General features: G+C 39.3%; 1 protein-coding gene across 2 annotated transcripts in view; it reads right to left on the bottom strand.

The window, feature by feature from the left end:
- The window catches only part of LOC122701688 (S-adenosyl-L-methionine-dependent tRNA 4-demethylwyosine synthase TYW1), a 144,238-nt gene that overhangs the window by 14,215 nt on the left and 107,354 nt on the right, over nucleotides 1–22,669 (bottom strand). For both annotated transcript variants that reach the window (XM_043914899.1, XM_043914900.1), the window contains 2 exons: nucleotides 21,653–21,763; nucleotides 11,161–11,328 (listed from right to left, as the gene is read on the bottom strand). In XM_043914899.1, coding sequence (XP_043770834.1) covers nucleotides 11,161–11,328; nucleotides 21,653–21,763 — 279 coding nt within the window. The remainder of the gene's footprint in view (nucleotides 1–11,160; nucleotides 11,329–21,652; nucleotides 21,764–22,669) is intronic.

Raw genomic sequence — 22,669 nt, 5'->3', positions numbered from 1 at the left:
AATGTCAAAACTGTGTAGTCATAAGACTTCTGGTTCCAGATGAGAACTGTATTTCTGTAGCTAGAACCCCTAGATATTATATATAAAACAAATATAAGAAGACGCTGAAAGGTGGAGATAAGAAGGCAGATTGGCTAGGGTTATAAAATTAATCCTATTTTTACAGAATTCAATCAACATGTGCAACTGAAATTAAAAACATAATACCATTTATAATTGCTAAAACAGAAAAATACTTAGGTATAAATCTAGGGCTTCCCTGATAGCTCATTTGGCAAAGAATTCACCTGCAGTGCAGCAGACTCCAGTTTGATTCCTGGGTCAGGAAGATCTGCTGGAGAAGGAATATACTACCCACTCCAGTATTCTTGGGCTTCCCTTGTGGTTCAGCTGGTAAAGAATCTGCCTGCAATGTGGAGAACCTGGGTTCGATCCCTGGGTTGGGAAGATCCCCTGGAGAAGGAAAAGGCTACCCACTCCAGTATTCTGGCCTGGAGAATTCCATGGACTGTATAGTCCATGGGGTTGCAAAGAGTCGGACAGGACTGAGCAACTTTCACTTTCTTTACATAAATCTAACAAAGTACAGGACTTACATGCTAAAAACTATAAAATGATTTTTAACAAAATCAAAGGTCTATATTTAGAGACATATCATGTTCATGATGTCAATAATTAAGATCCAGTGAGATCATGACAAACCTGTTAGAACAGCTAACCTAAAAAATGACAATACTAGATGCTGGGTAGAATGCAAAAAATCTGGATTTTTCATGCACAGCTGGCAGAAATGGAAAACAGCATTTTGTTGTTGTTTAGTTACTAAATTGTGTCCGAATCTTATGACTTCATGGACTGTAGCCCACCAGGCTCCTCTGCCCACAGGATTTCCCAGGCAAGAGTACTGGAGTGGGTTGTCATTTCCTCCTCCAGGGCATATTGCCAACCCAGGGATCAAACCTGCATCTCCTGCTTAGCAGACAGGTTCTTTACCACTGAGCCACTTGGGAAACCTGTAAAATAACATACAGCCAGTCTATAAAATAGTTTGACTTTTTTTTTTTTTTTTAAGAAAACCTACAACATACACTAACTATATGACCTAGAAATTACATTCCTGTGCATTTAGCCCTGAGAAACAAAAACTTATGTCTACACAAAAACCTGTACAAGAATGTTCAAAGCAGCTGAAATGGTAACAGCCCAAAACAGGGAAAAACCTTTAACAGTTAAATGGTTAAACAAACCATGGTACATCATCCTTACCATGGAATGTTACTCAGCAATAAAAAAGGAATAAACTACTAACATGTGCAGTGAGTCACATGGAACTCAAGGGTATTATGATGAGTGAAAATGTTGATCTCAAAAAGTCACATTTTCATGATTTTATTTATATGTGATTCCCAAGATCATAAAATTATAAAGATAGAAAATGGGTTAGTGGTTGACAGGGCTTATAGGTAGTTGGGGATGGAGGGTAGGTTGGACCCAAAAGGGGTATAAGGATCTTTGTGGCAACAGACTAGTTTTGTAACTTGATGGTGGTGGTGATTAGGTGAATCTACATGTGATAAAATGGCAAATGAATTTGTCTTGAAAACAACACAAATGAAGGTGTTGAAAACTGGTGAAATCAGAATAAGGTTTGCTGATTGCATTCATGTCTATTTCCTGGTTGGCTGTTGTCTGTTTCCTGGTTGTGACAATGTCCTTTACTCATGAGAGATATTTATATCGCCGGGGTAAAGCAGGTAACAGGTACATGAGTGTTTCTGGACTATTTTTGCAGTTTTCCATGAATCTGTAATCATTTCAAAATAAAAGGACATGATATTCCAATCTCTTCTCTGGCTGTCTTCTGGTATTACAGTAAAACAACAGCAATGCAACTGCAGCTTATCCTCCTGTTCTGAAGCCCTAGGATTACAAACAGAAACGGAGCACTCTCCTGAGAAAATAGGGAATGATAAACAGCTGTTGATGATTCTGACCTTTCTGGTTTCAAGTGACCCTTCCTAGCTTGTAAGTCAAAAGAAAGAGCCACTCCAACAAGTGTGAGAAGTGGCTACTTCATAAGAAGTTATATTTTCATCTCTTACACTAGGCACTACCCTAAGAACAGAGAATAGGAAGTAACTGGAAAATTATGAGGTCTGCACACTTCAATACCAACAATGTAAAAGAAAAGAAGCACCAAAAAATAAATACATAATGGGGAACAATCCAAATGAGATTTCTATTTCCCTTTGGATGGGTGTCTGTGTTGTTTCCTTAGAGTGGTGTCTTGCAAAACATGAGTGCAGAATACTCACCAGAATATTTTAAACTCTGGAGGGAAGGGCAGTGATACTGGATATCTGCTGGGTACCACGTCAACCAGTAGCATGAGAGAGTTCACAGTTTCAACATTAGGTTATGCTACGTTTCTTTCAATTATGTCCTAATAGATGGAACTGTTGGTTCTTTCTTTCAACCTATGGTTCTTGTGGAGAAGTTACTGAGGCACTAGGGAACTATGAACGAGAAAGTGACCAGAAAATTACTAGAGCTAATCAATGAATATAGTAAAGTTGCAGGATATAAAATTAACACACAGAAATCCCTTGCATTCCTATACACTAACAATGAGAAAACAGAAAGAGAAATTAAGGAAACAATACAATTCACCATTGCAACAAAAAGAATAAAATACTTAGGAGTATATCTACCTAAAGAAACAAAAGACCTATACATAGAAAACTAGGAAACACTGATGAAAGAAATCAAAGAGGACACAAACAGATGGAGAAACATACCGTGTTCATGGATTGGAAGAATCAATATTGTCAAAATGGCTATTCTACCCAAAGCAATCTATAGATTCAATGCAATCCCTATCAAGCTACCAACGGTATTCTTCACAGAACTAGAACAAATAATTTCACAATTTGTATGGAAATACAAAAAACCTCGAATAGCCAAAGTCATCTTGAGAAAGAAGAATGGAACCGGAGGAATCAACCTGCCTGACTTCAGGCTCTACTACAAAGCCACAGTCATCAAGACAGTATGGTACTGGCACAAAGACAGAAATATAGATCAATTGAACAAAATAGAAAGCCCAGAGATAAATCCACGAACCTATGGACACCTTATCTTCGACAAAGGAGGCAAGGATATACAATGGAAAAAAGACAACCTCTTTAACAAGTGGTGCTGGGAAAACTGGTCAACCACTTGTAAAAGAATGAAACTAGAACACCTTCTAACACCATACACAAAAATAAACTCAAAATGGATTAAAGATCTAAATGTAAGACCAGAAACTATAAAACTCCTAGAGGAGAACATAGGCAAAACACTCTCCGACATGAATCACAGCAAGATCCTCTATGACCCACCTCCCAGAATATTGGAAATAAAAGCAAAAATAAACAAATGGGACCTAATGAAACTTAAAAGCTTTTGCACAACAAAGGAAACTATAAGCAAGGTGAAAAGAAAGCCTTCAGAATGGGAGAAAATAATAGCAAATGAAGAAACAGACAAAGGATTAATCTCAAAAATATATAAGCAACTCCTGCAGCTCAATTCCAGAAAAATAAATGACCCAATCAAAAAATGGGCCAAAGAACTAAACAGACATTTCTCCAAAGAAGACATACAGATGGCTAACAAACACATGAAAAGATGCTCAACATCACTCATTGTCAGAGAAATGCAAATCAAAACCTCAATGAGGTATCATTACACGCCAGTCAGAGTGGCTGCTATCCAAAAGTCTACAAGCAATAAATGCTGGAGAGGGTGTGGAGAAAGGGGAACCCTCTTACACTGTTGGTGGGAATGCAAACTAGTACAGCCACTATGGACAAGAGTGTGGAGATTCCTTAAAAAACTGGAAACAGAACTGCCATATGACCCAGCAATCCCACTCCTGGGCATACACACCAAGGAAATCAGATCTGAAAGAGACACATGTACCCAAATGTTCATCACAGCACTGTTTATAATAGCCAGGACATGGAAGCAACCTAGATGCCCATCAGCAGACGAATTGGTAAGGAAGCTGTGGTACATATACACCATGGAATATTACTCAGCCATTAAAAAGAATTCATTTGAATCAGTTCTAATGAGATGGATGAAACTGGAGCCCATTATACAGAGTGAAGTAAGCCAGAAAGATAAAGACCAATACAGTATACTAATGCATACATATGGAATTTTAAAAAAATGATAATAACCCTATATGCAAAACAGGAAAAGAGACACAGATGTACAGAACAGACTTTTGGACTCTGTGGGAGAAGGCAAGGGTGGGATGTTCTGAGAGAATAGCATTGAAACAAGTATACTATCAAGGATAAAACAGATCACCAGCCCAGGTTGGATGCATGAGACAAGTGCTCAGGGCTGGTGCACTGGGAAGACCCGGAGGGATGGGATGGAGAGGGAGGCGGGAGGGGGGATTGGGAAGGGGAACACATGTAAATCCATGGCTGATTCATGTCAATGTATGGCAAAAACCACTACAATATTGTAAAATAATTAGCCTCCAACTAATAAAAATAAATGGGGACTGCTTTTACAGTGTCCCATAGGTTTTGTTCATAGCATTACAGGCTTACATCAAGAAACAAGAAAAAAGCCAAATAAATAACCTAACTCTACACCTAAAGCAATTAGAGAAGGAAGAAATGAAGAACCCCAGGGTTAGCAGAAGGAAAGAAATCTTAAAAATTAAGGCAGAAATAAATGCAATAGAAACTAAAGAGACCATAGCAAAAATCAACAAAGCTAAAAGCTGGTTTTTTGAAAAAATAAACAAAATTGACAAACCATTAGCAAGACTCATTAAGAAACAAAGAGAGAAGAACCAAATTAACAAAATTAGAAATGAAAATGGAGAGATCACAACAGACAACACTGAAATACAAAGGATCATAAGAGACTACTACCAGCAGCTCTATGCCAATAAAATGGACAACTTGGATGAAATGGACAAATTCTTAGAAAAGTATAACTTTCCAAAACTGAACCAGGAAGAAATAGAAGATCTTAACAGACCCATCACAGGCAAGGAAATCGAAACTGTAATCAAAAATCTTCCAGCAAACAAAAGCCCAGGACCAGATGGCTTCACAGCTGAATTCTACCAAAAATTTAGAGAAGAGCTAACACCTACCTTACTCAAACTCTTCCAGAAAATTGCAGAAGAAGGTAAACTTCCAAACTCATTCTATGAGGCCACCATCACCCTAATTCCAAAACCCGACAAAGATGCCACAAAAAAAGAAAACTACAGGCCAATATCACTGATGAACATAGATGCAAAAATCCTTAACAAAATTCTAGCAAACAGAATCCAACAACATATTAAAAAAATCATACACCACGACCAAGTGGGCTTTATCCCAGGAATGCAAGGATTCTTCAATATCCGCAAATCAATCAATGTAATACACCACATTAACAAATTGAAAGATAAAAACCATATGATTATCTCAATAGATGCAGAGAAAGCCTTTGACAAAATTCAACACTCATTTATGATTAAAACTCTCCAAAAAGCAGGAATAGAAGGAACATACCTCAACATAATAAAAGCTATATATGACAAACCCACAGCAAGCATCACCCTCAATGGTGAAAAATTGAAAGCATTTCCCCTGAAATCAGGAACAAGACAAGGGTGCCCACTCTCACCACTACTGTTCAACATAGTGTTGGAAGTTTTGGCCACAGCAATCAGAGCAGAAAAAGAAGTAAAAGGAATCCAGATAGGAAAAGAAGAAGTGAAACTCTCACTGTTTGCAGATGACATGATCCTCTATATAGAAAACCCTAAAGACTCTACCAGAAAATTACTAGAACTAATCAATGAATATAGTAAAGTTGCAGGATATAAAATTAACACACAGAAATCCCTTGCATTCCTATATACTAACAATGAAAAAACAGAAAGAGAAATTAAGGAAACAATACCATTCACCATTGCAACAAAAAGAATAAAATACTTAGGAGTATATCTACCTAAAGAAACAAAAGACCTATACATAGAAAACTATAAAACACTGATGAAAGAAATCAAAGAGGACACAAACAGATGGAGAAACATACCGTGTTCATGGATTGGAAGAATCAATATTGTCAAAATGGCTATTCTACCCAAAGCAATCTATAGATTCAATGCAATCCCTATCAAGCTACCAACGGTATTTTTCACAGAACTAGACCAAAGAATTTTACAATTTGTATGGAAATACAAAAAACCTCGAATAGCCAAAGTCATCTTGAGAAAGAAGAATGGAACCGGAGGAATCAACCTGCCTGACTTCAGACTCTACTACAAAGCCACAGTCATCAAGACAGTGTGGTACTGGCACAAAGACAGAAATATAGACCAATGGAACAGAATAGAAAGCCCAGAGATAAATCCACGGACCTATGGACACCTTATCTTTGACAAAGGAGGCAAGGATATACAATGGAAAAAAGACAACCTCTTTAACAAGTGGTGCTGGGAAAACTGGTCAACCACTTGCAAAAGAATGAAACTAGAACACTTTCTAACACCATACACAAAAATAAACTCAAAATGGATTAAAGATCTAAATGTAAGACCAGAAACTATAAAACTCCTAGAGGAGAACATAGGCAAAACACTCTCCGACATAAATCACAGCAAGATCCTCTATGACCCACCTCCCAGAATATTGGAAATAAAAGCAAAACTAAACAAATGGGATCTAATGAAACTTAAAAGCTTTTGCACTACAAAAGAAACTATAAGTAAGGTGAAAAGACAGCCGTCAGATTGGGAGAAAATAATAGCAAATGAAGAAACAGACAAAGGATTAATCTCAAAAATATACAAGCAACTCCTGCAGCTCAATTCCAGAAAAATAAATGACCCAATCAAAAAATGGGCCAGAGAACTAAACAGACATTTCTCCAAAGAAGACATACAGATGGCTAACAAACACATGAAAAGGTGCTCAACATCACTCATTATTAGAGAAATGCAAATCAAAACCACAATGAGGTACCATTACACACCAGTGAGGATGGCTGCTATCCAAAAGTCTACAAGCAATAAATGCTGGAGAGGCTGTGGAGAAAAGGGAACCCTCTTACACTGTTGGTGGGAATGCAAACTAGTACAGCCACTATGGAAAACAGTGTGGAGATTCCTTAAAAAACTGGAAATAGAACTGCCATATGACCCAGCAATACCACTTCTGGGCATACACACTGAGGAAACCAGATCTGAAAGAGACACGTGCACCCCAATGTTCATAGCAGCACTGTTTATAATAGCCAGGACATGGAAGCAACCTAGATGCCCATCAGCAGATGAATGGATAAGGAAGCTGTGGTACATATACACCATGGAATTTTACTCAGCCGTCAAAAAGAATTCATTTGAACCAGTCCTAATGAGATGGATGAAACTGGAGCCCCTTATACAGAGTGAAGTAAGCCAGAAAGATAAAGAACGTTACAGCATACTAACACATATATATGGAATTTAGAAAGATGGTAACGATAACCCTATATGCAAAACAGAAAAAGAGACACAGAAATACAGAACAGACTTTTGAACTCTGAGGGAGAAGGTGAGGGTGGGATGTTTCAAAAGAACAGCATGTATACTATCTATGGTGAAACAGATCACCAGCCCAGGTGGGATGCATGAGACAAGTGCTCCGGCCTGGTGCACTGGGAAGACCCAGAGGAATCGGGTGGAGAGGGAGGTGGGAGGGGGGATCGGGATGGGGAATAAGTGTAAATAAAAAAAAAAAAAATAAATGGGGAAAAAAAAAAGAGAGAAAGTGAGAGCGCTCTGTGCTGGGGTACAGACACCTCAGGGTGAGCACACTGGAGTTCTCACCTTGACCACCTCTCTCACTGACGTGCTTTCTAAGCACAACTTGTTGACTACATCATCTGATATCTATATTCTACTGGAATTGCTTGCTGATACTGCAGTGAACTTATCCACTCCCTACCCTAGGTCCGCGAACAAACCAATAAAAAGCAATATGCAAACAGTACGACCTCAGTGGAGTTCACAGTCACTATCACCCACATACCGAAGTCAGAAACCAGGGAGTCACGCTTGACTCTGCAGACTCTTTAATGTAATAGCCCTCACTCAGTACTTCCCCAAGACCACCTCCTCCCCACTCTTCCCCTTCACACCAATTTGTTTCAGACCCTCAGCATTTAGCCCTCAGACTGCTGGACTTTCACAACCCGTTTTAACTGGTTTCTCTGTCTTGCTATTCATCCTTTATAATGTTGCTAGAGAAATTTTTCTGCAATTCCAACCTGATTGTGTCACTCCCCTACTTAAAACTCTTTGGTGCCTGCCCACACCATATGGAAAAAAGCACATTTAGGATATCATTCAATGCCATCAGTGATCTTGCCCCTGCCAAATCACCCCTGCTCCTTTTAGCCCTTCTCTTCATCTCCTGCCCCACCAAACTACTTTGGAGTTGTTCCAATGTGCCAGGGCTCCACACTTCCTCATGGACCACATCTTGGCCATCATTTAAGACCCAATCAAACAGCAACTCCTCTGTGAAATCTCTCCTGATAGTACCATAGTCCCAAGTATGCTCTCCTTTGGGCTCCATTCTAATCTTTCATCATTGATCTAAAATAATTTGTGGGCATTTATTTGTTTAGACGTTTGTCTTTTTTGGTAGACCATTCTCTAAGGCAGGGATCTTTTCTTTAAACTCATCTTTATGTCAACACAGTGCCTGACACGTCTGGATATTCAACACACATTAAAGAAAACAATGAAGGTCAATCTCAGACTCTCTCTTCTGTCTGGCCTGTACTTTCTACCTATGTCTGTTGTTGCATTTATCACACTAGATTTCAGTAATTTGCTTGGCCATCTTCTGAGGGCTCCCTGTGGATAGGCGCAGGCCAATAAAAGCATCAGTAACAACTATTATTTACGAACTGCTGATTTTATTTTAGATTCCCTTCTGAGTACTTCAAATATATTAGCTTTAATCTTAACAATAACATCTAAAGTCAGTATTATTAGTGTCAGTTTCGAGATGAAGTTTAGAGAGGCTTAATTGAATGGAGGAGAGAAGAAAACAATCAGGCAATACAGGACAGCAGTTCAAAATAATTATGTACAGAATGCATGTTAATAGTAATCTTTAGTACATCCACTAAAAGAATAGAAAAAGTATACAATTCCCAGCCTACCTGGAGCAAAACTAAGACTTACTATGGCTGAGAAAAGGAAAAAAGTGCAGAAAGGGAAGGAAGAGGGGTTCCAGAAGAAGCTGGAGAGGCAGACAGAGACTGATCGCTCAGGATGCTGGGGGCCACATTACACGATTTTAATTTTCATACTAAAAGCAATGGGAGGTCAATCAAAGGCAGTAAGAGATCTACGCTCTACAAAGACTTCTTTGGCTATGGTGTGAAGACCAGACTTAAGGGAGGAAGAGAGAACTTTGCCACCATTGTCAGAACTATTTCCAGGGCACTGCCCCTCCAATCAAGTAATTTTTTTAAAGGTACTATCTTACCTGAAAAAGAAACAGTGATTAAAAAGCTAGAAAATAAAATTCTGGTTTTTGGCTTTAATTTTTTAAGATTTACTTTGTAAGTTAACTGTCTTTGCAGCTACTTTAATGAACATTTCAAATACTAGGCGGCTTTTATTTCTTTGTTCCCTGATACTCCCAGAACACATTCTTCTGTCTAAATATTTAAGTTTGACAGATCATTAGGTCAGATATAGATAATCTCACTGCAACTAAGACATGAGGGCCTTTTAACCTCCTGTTTGTTTGAGCCTAGATCAAGTGACATTTTAATTGAGCACTTCTAATATTATTAAATATCATTAACCTATGAAGCTGTTCTGGAAGCCACTTAGGTTGTAGGGAGGAAAAAGTGAGACTCATGTTGGAATTAATGAAGCCTGACTTGACTTGCATAAAAAACATTTTTATAAGAAAAGGTAAGCCCATTCTTTAATCTTTTTGGTATTAATTTATCCTTATTGTGATATAATTCACAAACCATAAAATTCAACTTTTAAAGTATACAATTCAGTGGGTTTTCATACAGCCACAAAGTTGTGCAAGCAACACTACTATGTAATTCCAGAATATTTTCATAACCCAAAAATAAATCCCATACCTATTAGCAGTTACTTTCCGACCTGCTCTTCCCCCAGCCCCCATCAACCACTAAACCACGTTCTGACTCTAAGGATTGATCTGTCTGGACATTTCATATAAACAGAATCATATATCATGTGGCCTTTTGTGTCCATTTTGCATCTAGAATAATGTTTTCAAGGTTTAACAATGTCCACTTTTTTTAAAAAAAGGAGAGTATGAACAGAAAACTAAGCAGAGAAGTAAAATGAGCCTCTATGTATCCATCAGTTAGCCTCAAAAGCCCTCAGCCCATCAACACACCCACATACTTCTCACCTAATACCATTGTGAATCAAACCCAAGACACTATATTATTTCTGTATAAATATTTCAGTAAGGGCATATCAGTATGATTGCTACGCTACTCTAACACTGGACTTCTGATTGGGTATTTTTTTTCTTTTTAAGAGCCTACCTCTAGCAAAAACTGAATTTTTCCTTTGCTAGGCATTATTTACTTTAAAAAATACATTAAATTTAGGTACTTTTTCTGTGTACTAAAAACACTAAAGAGGAAAAAGGAAAACCAAAGTCCCAGAAACATTTCTGCAGAGGCCGGGATTCAAAGTGATCTAAAATTTGATAAACACCTCAATATTTCTTTTGACAGTCAAAAACCGTCATATGAGGGTTGTTTACTATTTTAGCTTTCCCTTGTCATTCTGGGTAAAGGACTAGAGGTTATTACAAGGGTGTTTTGTTTTGTATCTCAGGATGCACCAGTTACAAGCCAGAAGGCACTTCAAGTGCCTGAGTGAGGGCTGAAAATGAAGCAATCTCACACAGAAAAGAGGGTTTATGAGTCCAACAGACAGAATTCGGGGTTTTCTTAAAGTTCATTATAGGAAAGGTAGCCAACAAGTAGACTTTCACTATAATAAGGCGAGGGGAAAAATAAAGAGAAAAGAGAAGGGAGCAAGAAGGACAAGGGTGATGGAAGAACGCATACCTGAGCTGTTCTTACCTTCTTGTGAGCTATTAGAAGACAGTTGGAATGCTCGTGTTCACAAGCGATTTCATAGTCAGGGATCAGATCCACCAACTCACAGACAAAGCGCACCACCTCCTCATGCCAGGGCACGTTGGCCATGGTAAGACTGCTCGCCGAACTCTCTCCACAGTAGGTAACACCCTGTGGAAACAGAGACAGTTATGGGCCTATTCAGATGTCACAGATTAAGAGCTTCAGACCCAGACACGCTTCTAGAGGTCACCCAACAAACCAATCCAGGGCTTCCCTGGTGGCTCAAACGGTAAAGAATCTGCCTGCAATGCAGGAGACCCAGGTTCAATCCCTGGGTTGGGGAGATCCCTTGGAGAAGGGAATGTCTACCCACTCCAGCATTCTTGCATGGAGAATTCCATGGACAGAGGAACCTGGCGGGCTACAGTTCATGGGGTCATAAAGAAACCGTACATGACTGAGCAAACTAACACACTTTCAAACCAATCCAAGCCAATCCAATCTATATTTTAAAGTGAAGAAAAAGTAATACAAAGATGATAAAATTGGCTTAGAAGCTCATACAAGTAGCAAGTGACAAAAATAGCACGGGGATTCCCAGGCCACGGCTCTCTGCACTCTGACAAAGCTGGGGGCGTGGGTACCTGTGCTTTCTGCTACATCGCCATCTGCACAGTCTACTCACGATGATACTTTTCACCTGATAGTGTGCCTTTCCAATCAGATTCACTCATGCAGTATAAGAGACTGACTGTCATGGGATTATAATAATGAGGGCATAGCTGACACCCACAAAAATTCAATGAATAATTTACTGACTGGGGAAATAAAATGAGCTCCCACTTCTAGTATAGTTTAGATTTGAGATTGGTAAGAAAGTGAAAGTTGCTCAGTCGTGTCCAACTCTTTGCAACCCCATGGACGATACATTTCATGGAATTCTCCAGGCCAGAATACTGGAGTAGGTAGCCTTTCCCTTCTCCAAGGGATCTTCCCAACCCAGGGATTGAACCCAGGTCTCCCACACTGCAGGCGGATTCTTTACCAGCTGAGCCACAAGAGAAGCCCAAGAATACTGGAGTGGGTAGCCTATGCCTTCTCCAGTGGATCTTTCTGACCCAGGAATGGAACTGGGGTCTCCTGCATTGCAGGCAGATTCTTTATCAACTGAGCTATCAGGGAAACCTGAGGCTGGTAAACTTTCTGTAAAGGGTCAGATAGGGAATCCTTTCAAATTATTCTCTAAAGAGATCACTTTGTAATATATTTTGTATGTGGATGTGTATTGGGTTGGCCAAAAAGTTCGTTCAAGTTTTTCACATGTTATGGGAAAACTCAAACAAACTTCTTGGCCAACCCAATATAAACACAGAATCATGCCAAAATGAAAATACATTTGTAGAAATACATATATATATACACACACACATATATACATGTAGATATATACATGTATCTACCCCTACAGAGATTTTCTCATTCAGTACAAACACATTAAGATAAATTGATTTTTAACTCTTTTGAATTCTACCTGACAGCCCAAGCATCTAAGACCCAAAAGTTCCATAATTAATTTCTTTGACTGGTAAGTTACATAGTGATAAGCGAGTAATGACTCATTTTCAATAATAAGGAATATCTTAACTTTGTAGGCTCTCTAAATACCTAAGAAATCAAACTTACTTGAAAAAAAGATTTGAATAGTCTAGATATGCTGCTACTAAGTAGAGAATAACTAAAATTTTAAAAGATGCTCTCTCTGAGACACACACATACACAGACTGGAGGGGATAGAAAGACTTTAAACGAAAAGCTCACAATGGGCAAAGCAGAGTGATCATGACCCTACAGATGGCAGAGCTGAGAGGGGGCCAAAAATGCAGATGAGTTCTGCAAAACCCTCCACTCCAGATGGCTGTTCAAAGACTACTGTACACTACACTGAGATGACCTTAGCTGAACATAAACTAGAGGCAACCCAGCTTAATTTCAATAAACTAAAGAATCTTCTCTATTAGCCCAATGATTTACAGAATTCATATAAACTGAGTTCGGGTTTTAGCTGAATAAAAAAAAAGCAAACAGTAGTTTAAAAAATCTTTAAGAAAGCATAGTTGGAAAACTGTACTGAACTTGCCCAAATGTATTAAAAACACACAAAAATGATTTATTCATAAGTCAAATTAGCCATAAATATGAACTTTACTTCACTTTAAATACTGTTTATGATGGACGAATTATATGAATAACCAAGATAGTGGCTAATTCAGAGGAATTTATTTTTAATATTTACCTTAATTCACTGAAGCAGGGGTTTTAGGTAAGATCTTATATTCATGACAATGGCTTTGGAAAATAGTTTAATTGATTTAGCCATGCCGCTAGTGTAGTAGTTATCACACAAGATTCCTGGGTGGCGCAGATTATGCTTTGTACTTGGGCTTCCCTTGAGATTCAGCTGGAAAGGAATTACCTGCAATGCAGGAGACCTTGGTTTGATTCCTGGATCGGGAAGATCCCCTGCAGAAGGGATAGGTTACCCACTCCAGTATTCTTGGGCTTCCCTCATAGCTCAGCTGGTAAAGATTCTGCCTGCAGTGCAGGAAACCTCGGTTCGATCCCTGGGTTAGGAAGATCCCCTAGAGAAGGGAAAGGCTACCCACTCCAGTATTCTGGCCTGGAGAATTTCATAGACTGTATACCCTATGGGGTCGCAAAGAGTCAGACATGACTGAGCCATTTTCACTTAACATTGATTATTCAGCAATAATAAAGCACAATATGCTAAGGAGGGATTTGGTCTGGAAAGGAAATGAAAGCGTGACTGTCACAGGTCATCACTCGGCCTTCACTAATACTTTCTCTGTATGTTCACATTACAGCTTTTAATTAACAAAGTATTTTCTTGTAAAAATTCTCTTCTTAGCCAAACAAAATCCTCAGAGTGGGCAGTATGGGTTACTTTCTGAGCCAACTACAGAGCCCAAGCCTTCATCGTGACACGGCTGCAACAGGTAGAAACCGGCCCCCGTGAACCGGGGCCTTCCCTGGTGGCTCAGAGGGTAAAGAATCCACCTGCAATGAGGGAGACCTGGGTTCGATCCCTGGGTTGGGAAGATCCCCTGGAGGAGGGCATGGCAACCCACTCCAGTATTCTTGCCTGGAGAGTCCCCATGGACAGAGGAGCCTGTTGGGCTACAACACATGGGGTTGCAAAGAGTCGGACACGACTGAGCGACAAAGCACGTACCCAGCAGTGGGCTGGTCTCCAGCAGCTGCCCCTCGGGGGCTCCCACTCTGCATGGGCTACTTCACATCACGCCACACTCCTGTCCACCGGCGACCCCCCTGGACCTGATTCCTGGTCGCACTTGCCCCTGAACTGTCTCAAGATGTTTCATTTTCCCTCATACCACAGCTCTCTGCCACCTTCTCCTACCAGCACGACCCCCACCCCATTTATCACCAGCACCGTGTTCTTTCCTCACAACTCTGAAAAAACAACATCCTTAAGGAAACAAATTGGAATGATGTGGCGGCTGAAAGCACTCACTCCAGATATCTGCAGGCTGAGCAGTGACAGGCAGACCCAGAGAAGTTCCCGAGGAGCAGGACCACTTACGTGTCTTCATATTTGTGGTGAAAAGCACCACCCACACCACTCCATTTGGAGAAGGAAATGGCGACCCACTCTAGTATTCTGGCCGGGAGAATCCCAAGGACAGAGAGGCCTGGTGGGCTACAGTTCATGGGGTCGCAGAGAGTTGGACACAACTAAGTGATTCACACACACACACACACACACACCATTACATTATACTGGTGTCTTCTGCAGGGACCACTCTGCTCAAGGAGATGGGGGCCAGCAGGTCTTTTGTATAGGCTGCTTAGAAAGTTCACCTGGGGATTCAAAGTCTATGGGAAGAGCAGTATTTTGGCTCTTGAAATTCTAATTATACTGACTGGGTATCAAAAGGCTCCTGATATTATTCCTTTGTCCTTGATCGTCTGAGAACAGAAGAAATGTCTTTGTGACTTTTTGCAGCGATACATGTCACTCTTTTAAAAATGTTTCAATCACTGCCCACCACCCCCCCCAACACCAGCCCAAATTTCTCAGCATAGCACCTGAGGCCTTCTTACTAGACTCAGCATCTAGTCTTTCCCCAGCTAAATTCTCTACATTTCTTTGATCTTTGGCCAGGAACCCCCATCCCATCTAATCCCAAATTCATCATGTCTTGTGCATATCTCTTATCACATAATGGGCATAAATCCTGAGCTCTCAAAGGGCAGAAACTGTACCTTGTTCTTCTCTGTACCCTCAACCAATCTGTTCTAAGATCAAGTCACAGATTTCTTCCATGACATTAGACTTCATAACTCTTTTCTAATACAAAATTTCCTTCATATGTTTCATGACTTTTCTGCTCTTTAATGGTTATGAACCAACTGAAACCACTGCTCAGGTACTGCTGCATACTTGAACAACTAACAATTGTAAGGAATCTGACCAATATGACCAATATTCCTTACATTTGTGTGCAGAAAGAGGGCGAGGTATGCTAAGCCATTTATTTTGCAAGGTGCATTCTGCAAGGACTGAGCTCTGTCGAGAGTCACAGTGCTAACGGGAAGAAGGTTTTAAATCATTTGACAACAAATAATTACTGCACTTACTCATCTCAAGGTGCAGTGCTAGGCACAGAATACAAAGACAGTATTTCATTTACAAAATGGATTGTGCTATGAAAGCTTCTCAATAAGGCAGATGTTTACAACGCCGAACACATTTTCTTAAACAAGTAAGCAAATAACGATGGTTAACTTTCTCAGGCTAGCAAATAGAGGCCCATTTAAGCCTAATGAACCCAAAATACATGATAATTTACAGGGAATGGAACAGAGAGATGTTTTATGACACTAAAACTGAAAGTAAAGAGAAAATCGATATAATAAGCAGCTTCTATTGATTCATTTTTAATAATATGCTTGATGGAAAGTGATCTAAGCAGTTATTGAACCCAGGCATATGTTACCCCCTTGAATTCTCAACCAAAGCTATTAAATTGAAATTATTAGTCTAATTTTAATACTGAGGAAATTTAGGCTCAATGAAGGTAAGCAATCTGTCCCAGGTGAAATCAGTACCTTTTAAGAATACAGCAAAGTTCACACATCTTCCCCACTGGAGACTATGAGAGACACTGCTACACCCTCCACGTTCACACACACATCCAGGAAATCCAGGGAAAGGATATGAATGGTATCTGAGAGCCCCAGGTATATCACTATCCCAGGGTCATCCTATATTATCAATTTCACATCTTTGGGGCATTCATGTGACCTTGAGGTACTATTAAGCTTTAACACTAACTCCTTTTGAAGGTTAGACCCTGGGAGACATTTTTTCTTTTTTTACCAAGAGATAGGTAAGGGATGGGCTTCTCTGCTGGCTCAGATGGTAAAGAATCTGCCTGCCCATGCAGGAGATGCGGGTTCATCCCTGTGTCAGGAAGATACTTTGGAGAAGGAATGGTTACCCACTCCAGTATTCTTGCCTGGAAAATCCCATGGACAGAGGAGGCTGGTGGGCTACAATCCGCAGGGTCACAAAAAGTTGGACACAACTCTGCGACTAACACTTCACTTCACAGGTAAGAAAGAAACCTCCAGGTGCCACTTGGTGTCAACGAGCGAATTTTTTCCTAATTCGTCCATTTGCTAAAGGTCAAAGGGCCTAGTCTTTTGCCTTCACACCCATATCCTGTCTCTACGGGAGCTGTGGAGTGAGTACCACCCGGCAGTCTCCCTTCTTCCAGCCCCTAAGGAATCCCCTTACAGGCCTGACAGATTAACAGCTCTCTCAAAAGTATGTTTACCATAACGCTTACTTCTAAAAGTTTGTTTTTGGAGGAAGCTGACGTTATCTTAAGCTGCCATACTGCTGGCTCTTATCAGTTGTTTTTTGGAGTGAGTTTATTGTTATTATTTTTAAAACTCTTCCATTTTAGAAAAATTTAACTTTAATAAGAAAAAACAACAAAAAGTTCCGTTTTCAGACATGGAATAGTTGAACCCTACTTAACAGGAAAGCAGGCCTTCTCCATTTACTGATTTCGCTTCAGTCATGTGAATTATAAAAAGTAATGCATGCTCACTGCAACAATTCACATAACACAGAAATATGAAAAGTAAAACAAGCCTTTCCTTCCCCTTCTCCCAAACAGAACAGTTAACAGTCTGATATGTATCCTTCCATACTTTCCTTATATAAATGTATGTAAACATATACTGTGAAAATTTACTCAAACAATAATTATTCTATAACTTGCTTTGCTTCTTAATAATATACTATCTTCTGTAAACATTCCTTTTCCTACTTCAGTTAAAAAAAAACATTCTTCACTGCCTTGCTGGACAAATGAGAGATGAATTTAGTAAACCATGTGATCTAATCCTCAAAGGCCCAGGTACTTGAGGGGCTTCCCTGGTGGTGGTCCAGTGGTTGAGAATTCGCCCTGCAATGCAAGGGACACTGGTTCAACCCCTAGTCTGGGAAGATCCCACATGCCATGGGGCAACTGAGCCCACATGTCATAGCTACTGATGTCCTTGGGCCCAGAGCCCGGGCTCCACAACAAGAGATGCCACCACAACGAGAAGCCCAAGCACTTTAACCAGAGCAGCACCCACTCACCAGAACGAGACCGCCCACGCACAGCAGCGAAGACCCAGCACAGCCAAAAATCAATCAATCAATATAATTAAAAAAAAATGCCCAGGTACTTGATATTACAGAGTCAAGTGACCATCACATACTTTCTCCTGGTACAACACAAACTGTTTTCTATTACCCTATATTTTAAAAATTTAAATATGGCATTTTACATCATGATTAGATTACACACTTCTCCAAGAATTTTTCAATTAAAAAGAAAAAGTCTCTCCAAGTAGCTCATTTTACTTCTGTAGATGTGGCCTTGCTCAGCAAGACATCCATTTCCCAAACAGCATATCCAAATTTAGGCACAAACTCTGTACCTATGGTGCTTTGACGAGGCCTGGCACGTGGAGAGAGCACAGAAATATTTGTTAAACGCAGGGATAAAACAGTAAAATGGAAATCTTGTTTGAAAGAAACTATGTCATTATAACATCTCAGCTACAGGCAAGAAGGCTTCATCTATTTCCAAGTCATAGTAATAGTTTATCCAAATACAAAATGCCCATCAGAGAATTACACTGTTTACAAAGTGGTCATCTTTCATTAAAAAATAATTCTGGTTGATTCTTTTCAGATTATAAAATATCTTGTTCATTAAAGAAAACATGACTGCAAAGAAAGAAGGAAGGAGAAAAAAAGGTGATGGTGTGATCCAGCCAAGTTGCTTAATAATAGATGTTTTACTGCAATATAATTTGAAGCAACATTCTTTAATAGCTAAGTCATAAATTAAACCACCCACTAATCATTGACATTGGCAAAGTTTTGTTAAGCCAAGGCATATATTTAAGATGTAGTTTGTATCTTTGCATCATTAGAGTTCTTGCCAAGAGGAGCCTTTTGAAATTAAGAACAACTTTAAAAGTGTCTTTGACCTGACTAGAGATTGCTACACACTCAGACAGCAATATTTCATCTGCTCCAACCTCCCCATCCCTCCAGAAGACAGTCATACAGAATGCTGAACTTACTAAAAGACAGCTCTAAAACTGAAATATCCTTTGATATGACAGAGTGCACCCAGCTTCATAAACATGAACTGAAGAGTGGAGCTTTGACAGACTAGGTGAATTTTCTGGTCACTTTTTCTCATTTTTGCATATTCTTAGTTGTCCATGAAAGCCTAGCATATTATCTGCCTCTTAATATTCTACAACTTTAACTACTTACTATCTCACGCTGACGACTTCCAAGTCATTATTGCCAGGCTTGCCTCATCTCCAGGACTCCAGCCTTATATATAACCTATGGCTTATTTGAACATACCCTTAGATATTTAAAAGCTATCTCAAAGTACTCAGGCTGACACAAAAACTCATGAAATCGCTCCCCAAATCTGTCTCCCTTCTCCACTGGTCTTTTCCACATCAGCAAACTGTGCCACATCCACATGGTTGCTTAAGCCAAAAACCTAGGTACTATCTTGATTCCTTTTATTCTGTCATTCCCTATATCATCTAACAAGTTCAGTTGGATCTACTTTCAAAATTCATCATGAAAGCACCCACTCCTCTCCAACTATATCACCAAAGACCTTCCCCAAGCCATCACACCTTTTCCTTGGCAAAAGTTTTGTTACTGGTCTACCTACTTCTACTACTGCCCTTGTAACCAACTCACGGCAACAGCAGGGTGATCTTTTAAAATCATAAATCAGATCTCATCACTCTCTAGCTTTTAAAATCCTTTCCAAGTACACCAGGTATAAAAAAAAGTTTTATCATTAAACTTAGTATAAAATCTGATTCTCTCATCCTTGTGTGAAAGGCCTAACAAAATCTGGCCCCAGCCCCCTTCTCTGATTCATCTTGTACCACAGCCAACTCCAACCGCCCCAGAGGTCACAAAGGCCCTCTTGCAGACTAGCTGTGTCATCTGCCCAGAATTCTCTGACCCCAAGCCTTTGAATATTGTGTTGCTTCTTCTTATTCAAGTATCAATTTTTAAGAGTCATCTCCTCAAAAAACCTTCCTGCTTACGAAATCTAAAACAGTCAACCACAATATCTAGCAAAACAGCATATCCATGGATCCTCTCACACATCAATCCACTTACAGGTATCTATCCCAAAGAAACACTGGCAAAAACATGACATTAAATGCCGCCTGCTGGAAATCACCACCAATGAAATAGTCTTGAAATGCAAACACACACACACACACACACACACACACACACACACACACACATGATCAATCTTCTTTTGATCTAACTACCAACCCACAGAAAATGTATGGGGCAGAAGAATATGTAATAGGTCAAAAAATAAATTTTTGTTTTAAAATTTTAAAAAAAGGGAACTAACCAGGATAAATGACCCATTTTTTCTAACAACATAAATTACTAGGGGAACAAAAAACCCATGGAAGCAGAACTAATAGACTAAAAAAATTAAAGACAGAAATAATCCAATTCTAACCCTTACTTGGATCTAGATTTTCAAATAACCAAGACAGTTAGTTTAAGAGGATATGATGTATATACACACAATCAAATATTACTCAGGCATTAAAAAGAATGAAATATTACCATTTGCAGCAACAAAGATCATCTAGAGAATATCATACTAAGTGAAGTAAGTCAAAAAAAGACAAATGTTACAGGGGATCATTTATGTGAAGAATCTTGAAAAAAATACAAATGAATCTACATACAAAATAGAAACAGACTCACAGACATAGAAAACAAACTTAGTTATTACCAAAGGGGAAAGGGAAGAGTAAATTAGGAATATGGGATTAATAAACAAACACTACTATACATAAAATAGACAAGCAACAAGGATTTACTATATAACACAGGGAACTATATTCAATATCTTATAATAAGATATAATAAAAAACCTGAGAAAATATATATAACTGAATTACTAATACAATATTGTAAATCAACTCTATTTCAACTAAAAAAATACTGTTAATCGGTTGAGTTTGAAACCTTATATGCCCCAAAACTTAAGAAATTACTATTAAAACTGTTTAGTTGTAAGAACAGTACTCTGAATAAGTGCTTAAAGTGAGTGCATATCTTTCAAAAATACACACAGAAACAGCTATAGGTAATGGTATAATGTGAGGATTTGCTTGAAAATAATAGGTAAGGGCAGGAAAATGGGTTGGAGTACAGTTGAAACATGAGCTGGTAATTTTTGAAGCCGGGTAATGGATGGATGGGGGTTCATTACATCAGTCTCTCTACTTTTGTATATATTTGAAGTTTTCCATAGCAAAGGTTTATTTAAAAGTCAATTACTCACTATAACAGTGTTCTACTTCTCCGCATATTAAAGTTACTATGCAGTGGACAGTACATTTATTTTCTCTTGACAGTCTATGGCTCGCTAAAATATAAGCTTTTTATATGTGAGAGCAAATGCTTGGTCTTTACTGTTCTTATCCCCAGTGGCTAGAACAGTGCCAGGATCTTGATTAATATTTTTGCATGAATAAATCAAACATCCAGGACCTCATGTAGGGTTTTAGAAGGGCTTCCCTGGTAGCTCAGACGGTAAAGCGTCTGCCTACAATGCAGGAGACCCGGGTTCGATCCCTGGGTCGGAAAGATCCCCTGGAGAAGGAAATGGCAACCCACTCCAGTATTCTTGCCTGGAAAATCCCATGGACTGAGGATCCTGGTAGGCTACAGTCCATGGGGTCGCAAAGAGTCGGACACAACGGAGCGACTTCACTTCACTTCACTTCAACTCCACCGTAGCCAGCAAAGCGCCAGGGGAAGTGTGCCCAGTACTGGTCAGCAGGGGCTTACCTTCACCTCGATGAAGTCAGGGTTCCCCAGGGACACCAGCTCGGCATAGGCCTGGAGCTCATCCACGTTCCATGCCTTCACTAGAGTCAGTCTGTAGACAGTACGTTGTTGCTAAAAGACAGGAAAAGACAACTCTGTTTTTAATCACCTTGGAAGATTTTCAAATTTCTTCAACCCACAGAAAACCCAGACAATGTGAAATCCGGTATGAACTTTTAAAAACTGAAGTTTACACTTTGTAGAAAAAGATGAAAAAAAGAAAACAATATCATAAGACTCCCAGAAGCCTTATAGGCACAAATATTGGCATATTTCTCTTCTCTCACTAATAGTATCTAATACTAGATAAGTGCTAGTTGCTCAGTCATATCTGACTCTTTGCAACCCCATGGACTGTAGCCCGCCAGGCTCTCTGTCCATGGGATTCTCCAGACAAGACTACTGTAGTGGTTAGCCATTATTCTCTTCTCCAGGGGATTTCCTGACTCAGGGATGGAACCTGGGTCTCCTGCATTGCAGGCAAATTCTTTACTGTCTGAGTCATTAACACTAGATAAGACACCCAAAAGTTTCTTAACAAATACACTGATTCCATTTGGTCAGAAATAGTAAATTGACTAAATAGTTTTAGACTGTCAAAAATGAATTCAAATAACCTTCAGGCTCTCCGTTCTCAAACTATTTATGATAAGGATTTTTAACTTACACTTTTCCTCTTTCCTGCTTTCTTACTATTTAATGATCCCTAGTTGGCAGAAAAGGCACAGTGATGAACTGTCAATGTTGCCACTTGTTTGTCTATCATGTAAAAAAAAGGTACTGATTTTCTGAAAAGCAACTTGACGACAGTCATACAAGCCTTTAAAACCTTTATACACTTTGACTTTCCTTTCCAGGACCCTAGACAAACTGTTAAAAGTTCAAGGACTAACTCAAACATCTCAAAACATGATTAATGGTAGTTTAAAATCTACAAGAGTGGGGGCAGAACCTATGACTTGCCTATAACCAGTAGAA

The sequence above is a fragment of the Cervus elaphus genome, chromosome 10, assembly GCF_910594005.1.
Source record: "Cervus elaphus chromosome 10, mCerEla1.1, whole genome shotgun sequence".
Taxonomy (NCBI): domain Eukaryota; kingdom Metazoa; phylum Chordata; class Mammalia; order Artiodactyla; family Cervidae; genus Cervus; species Cervus elaphus.
This window is presented reverse-complemented; position numbering and strand designations above follow the sequence as displayed.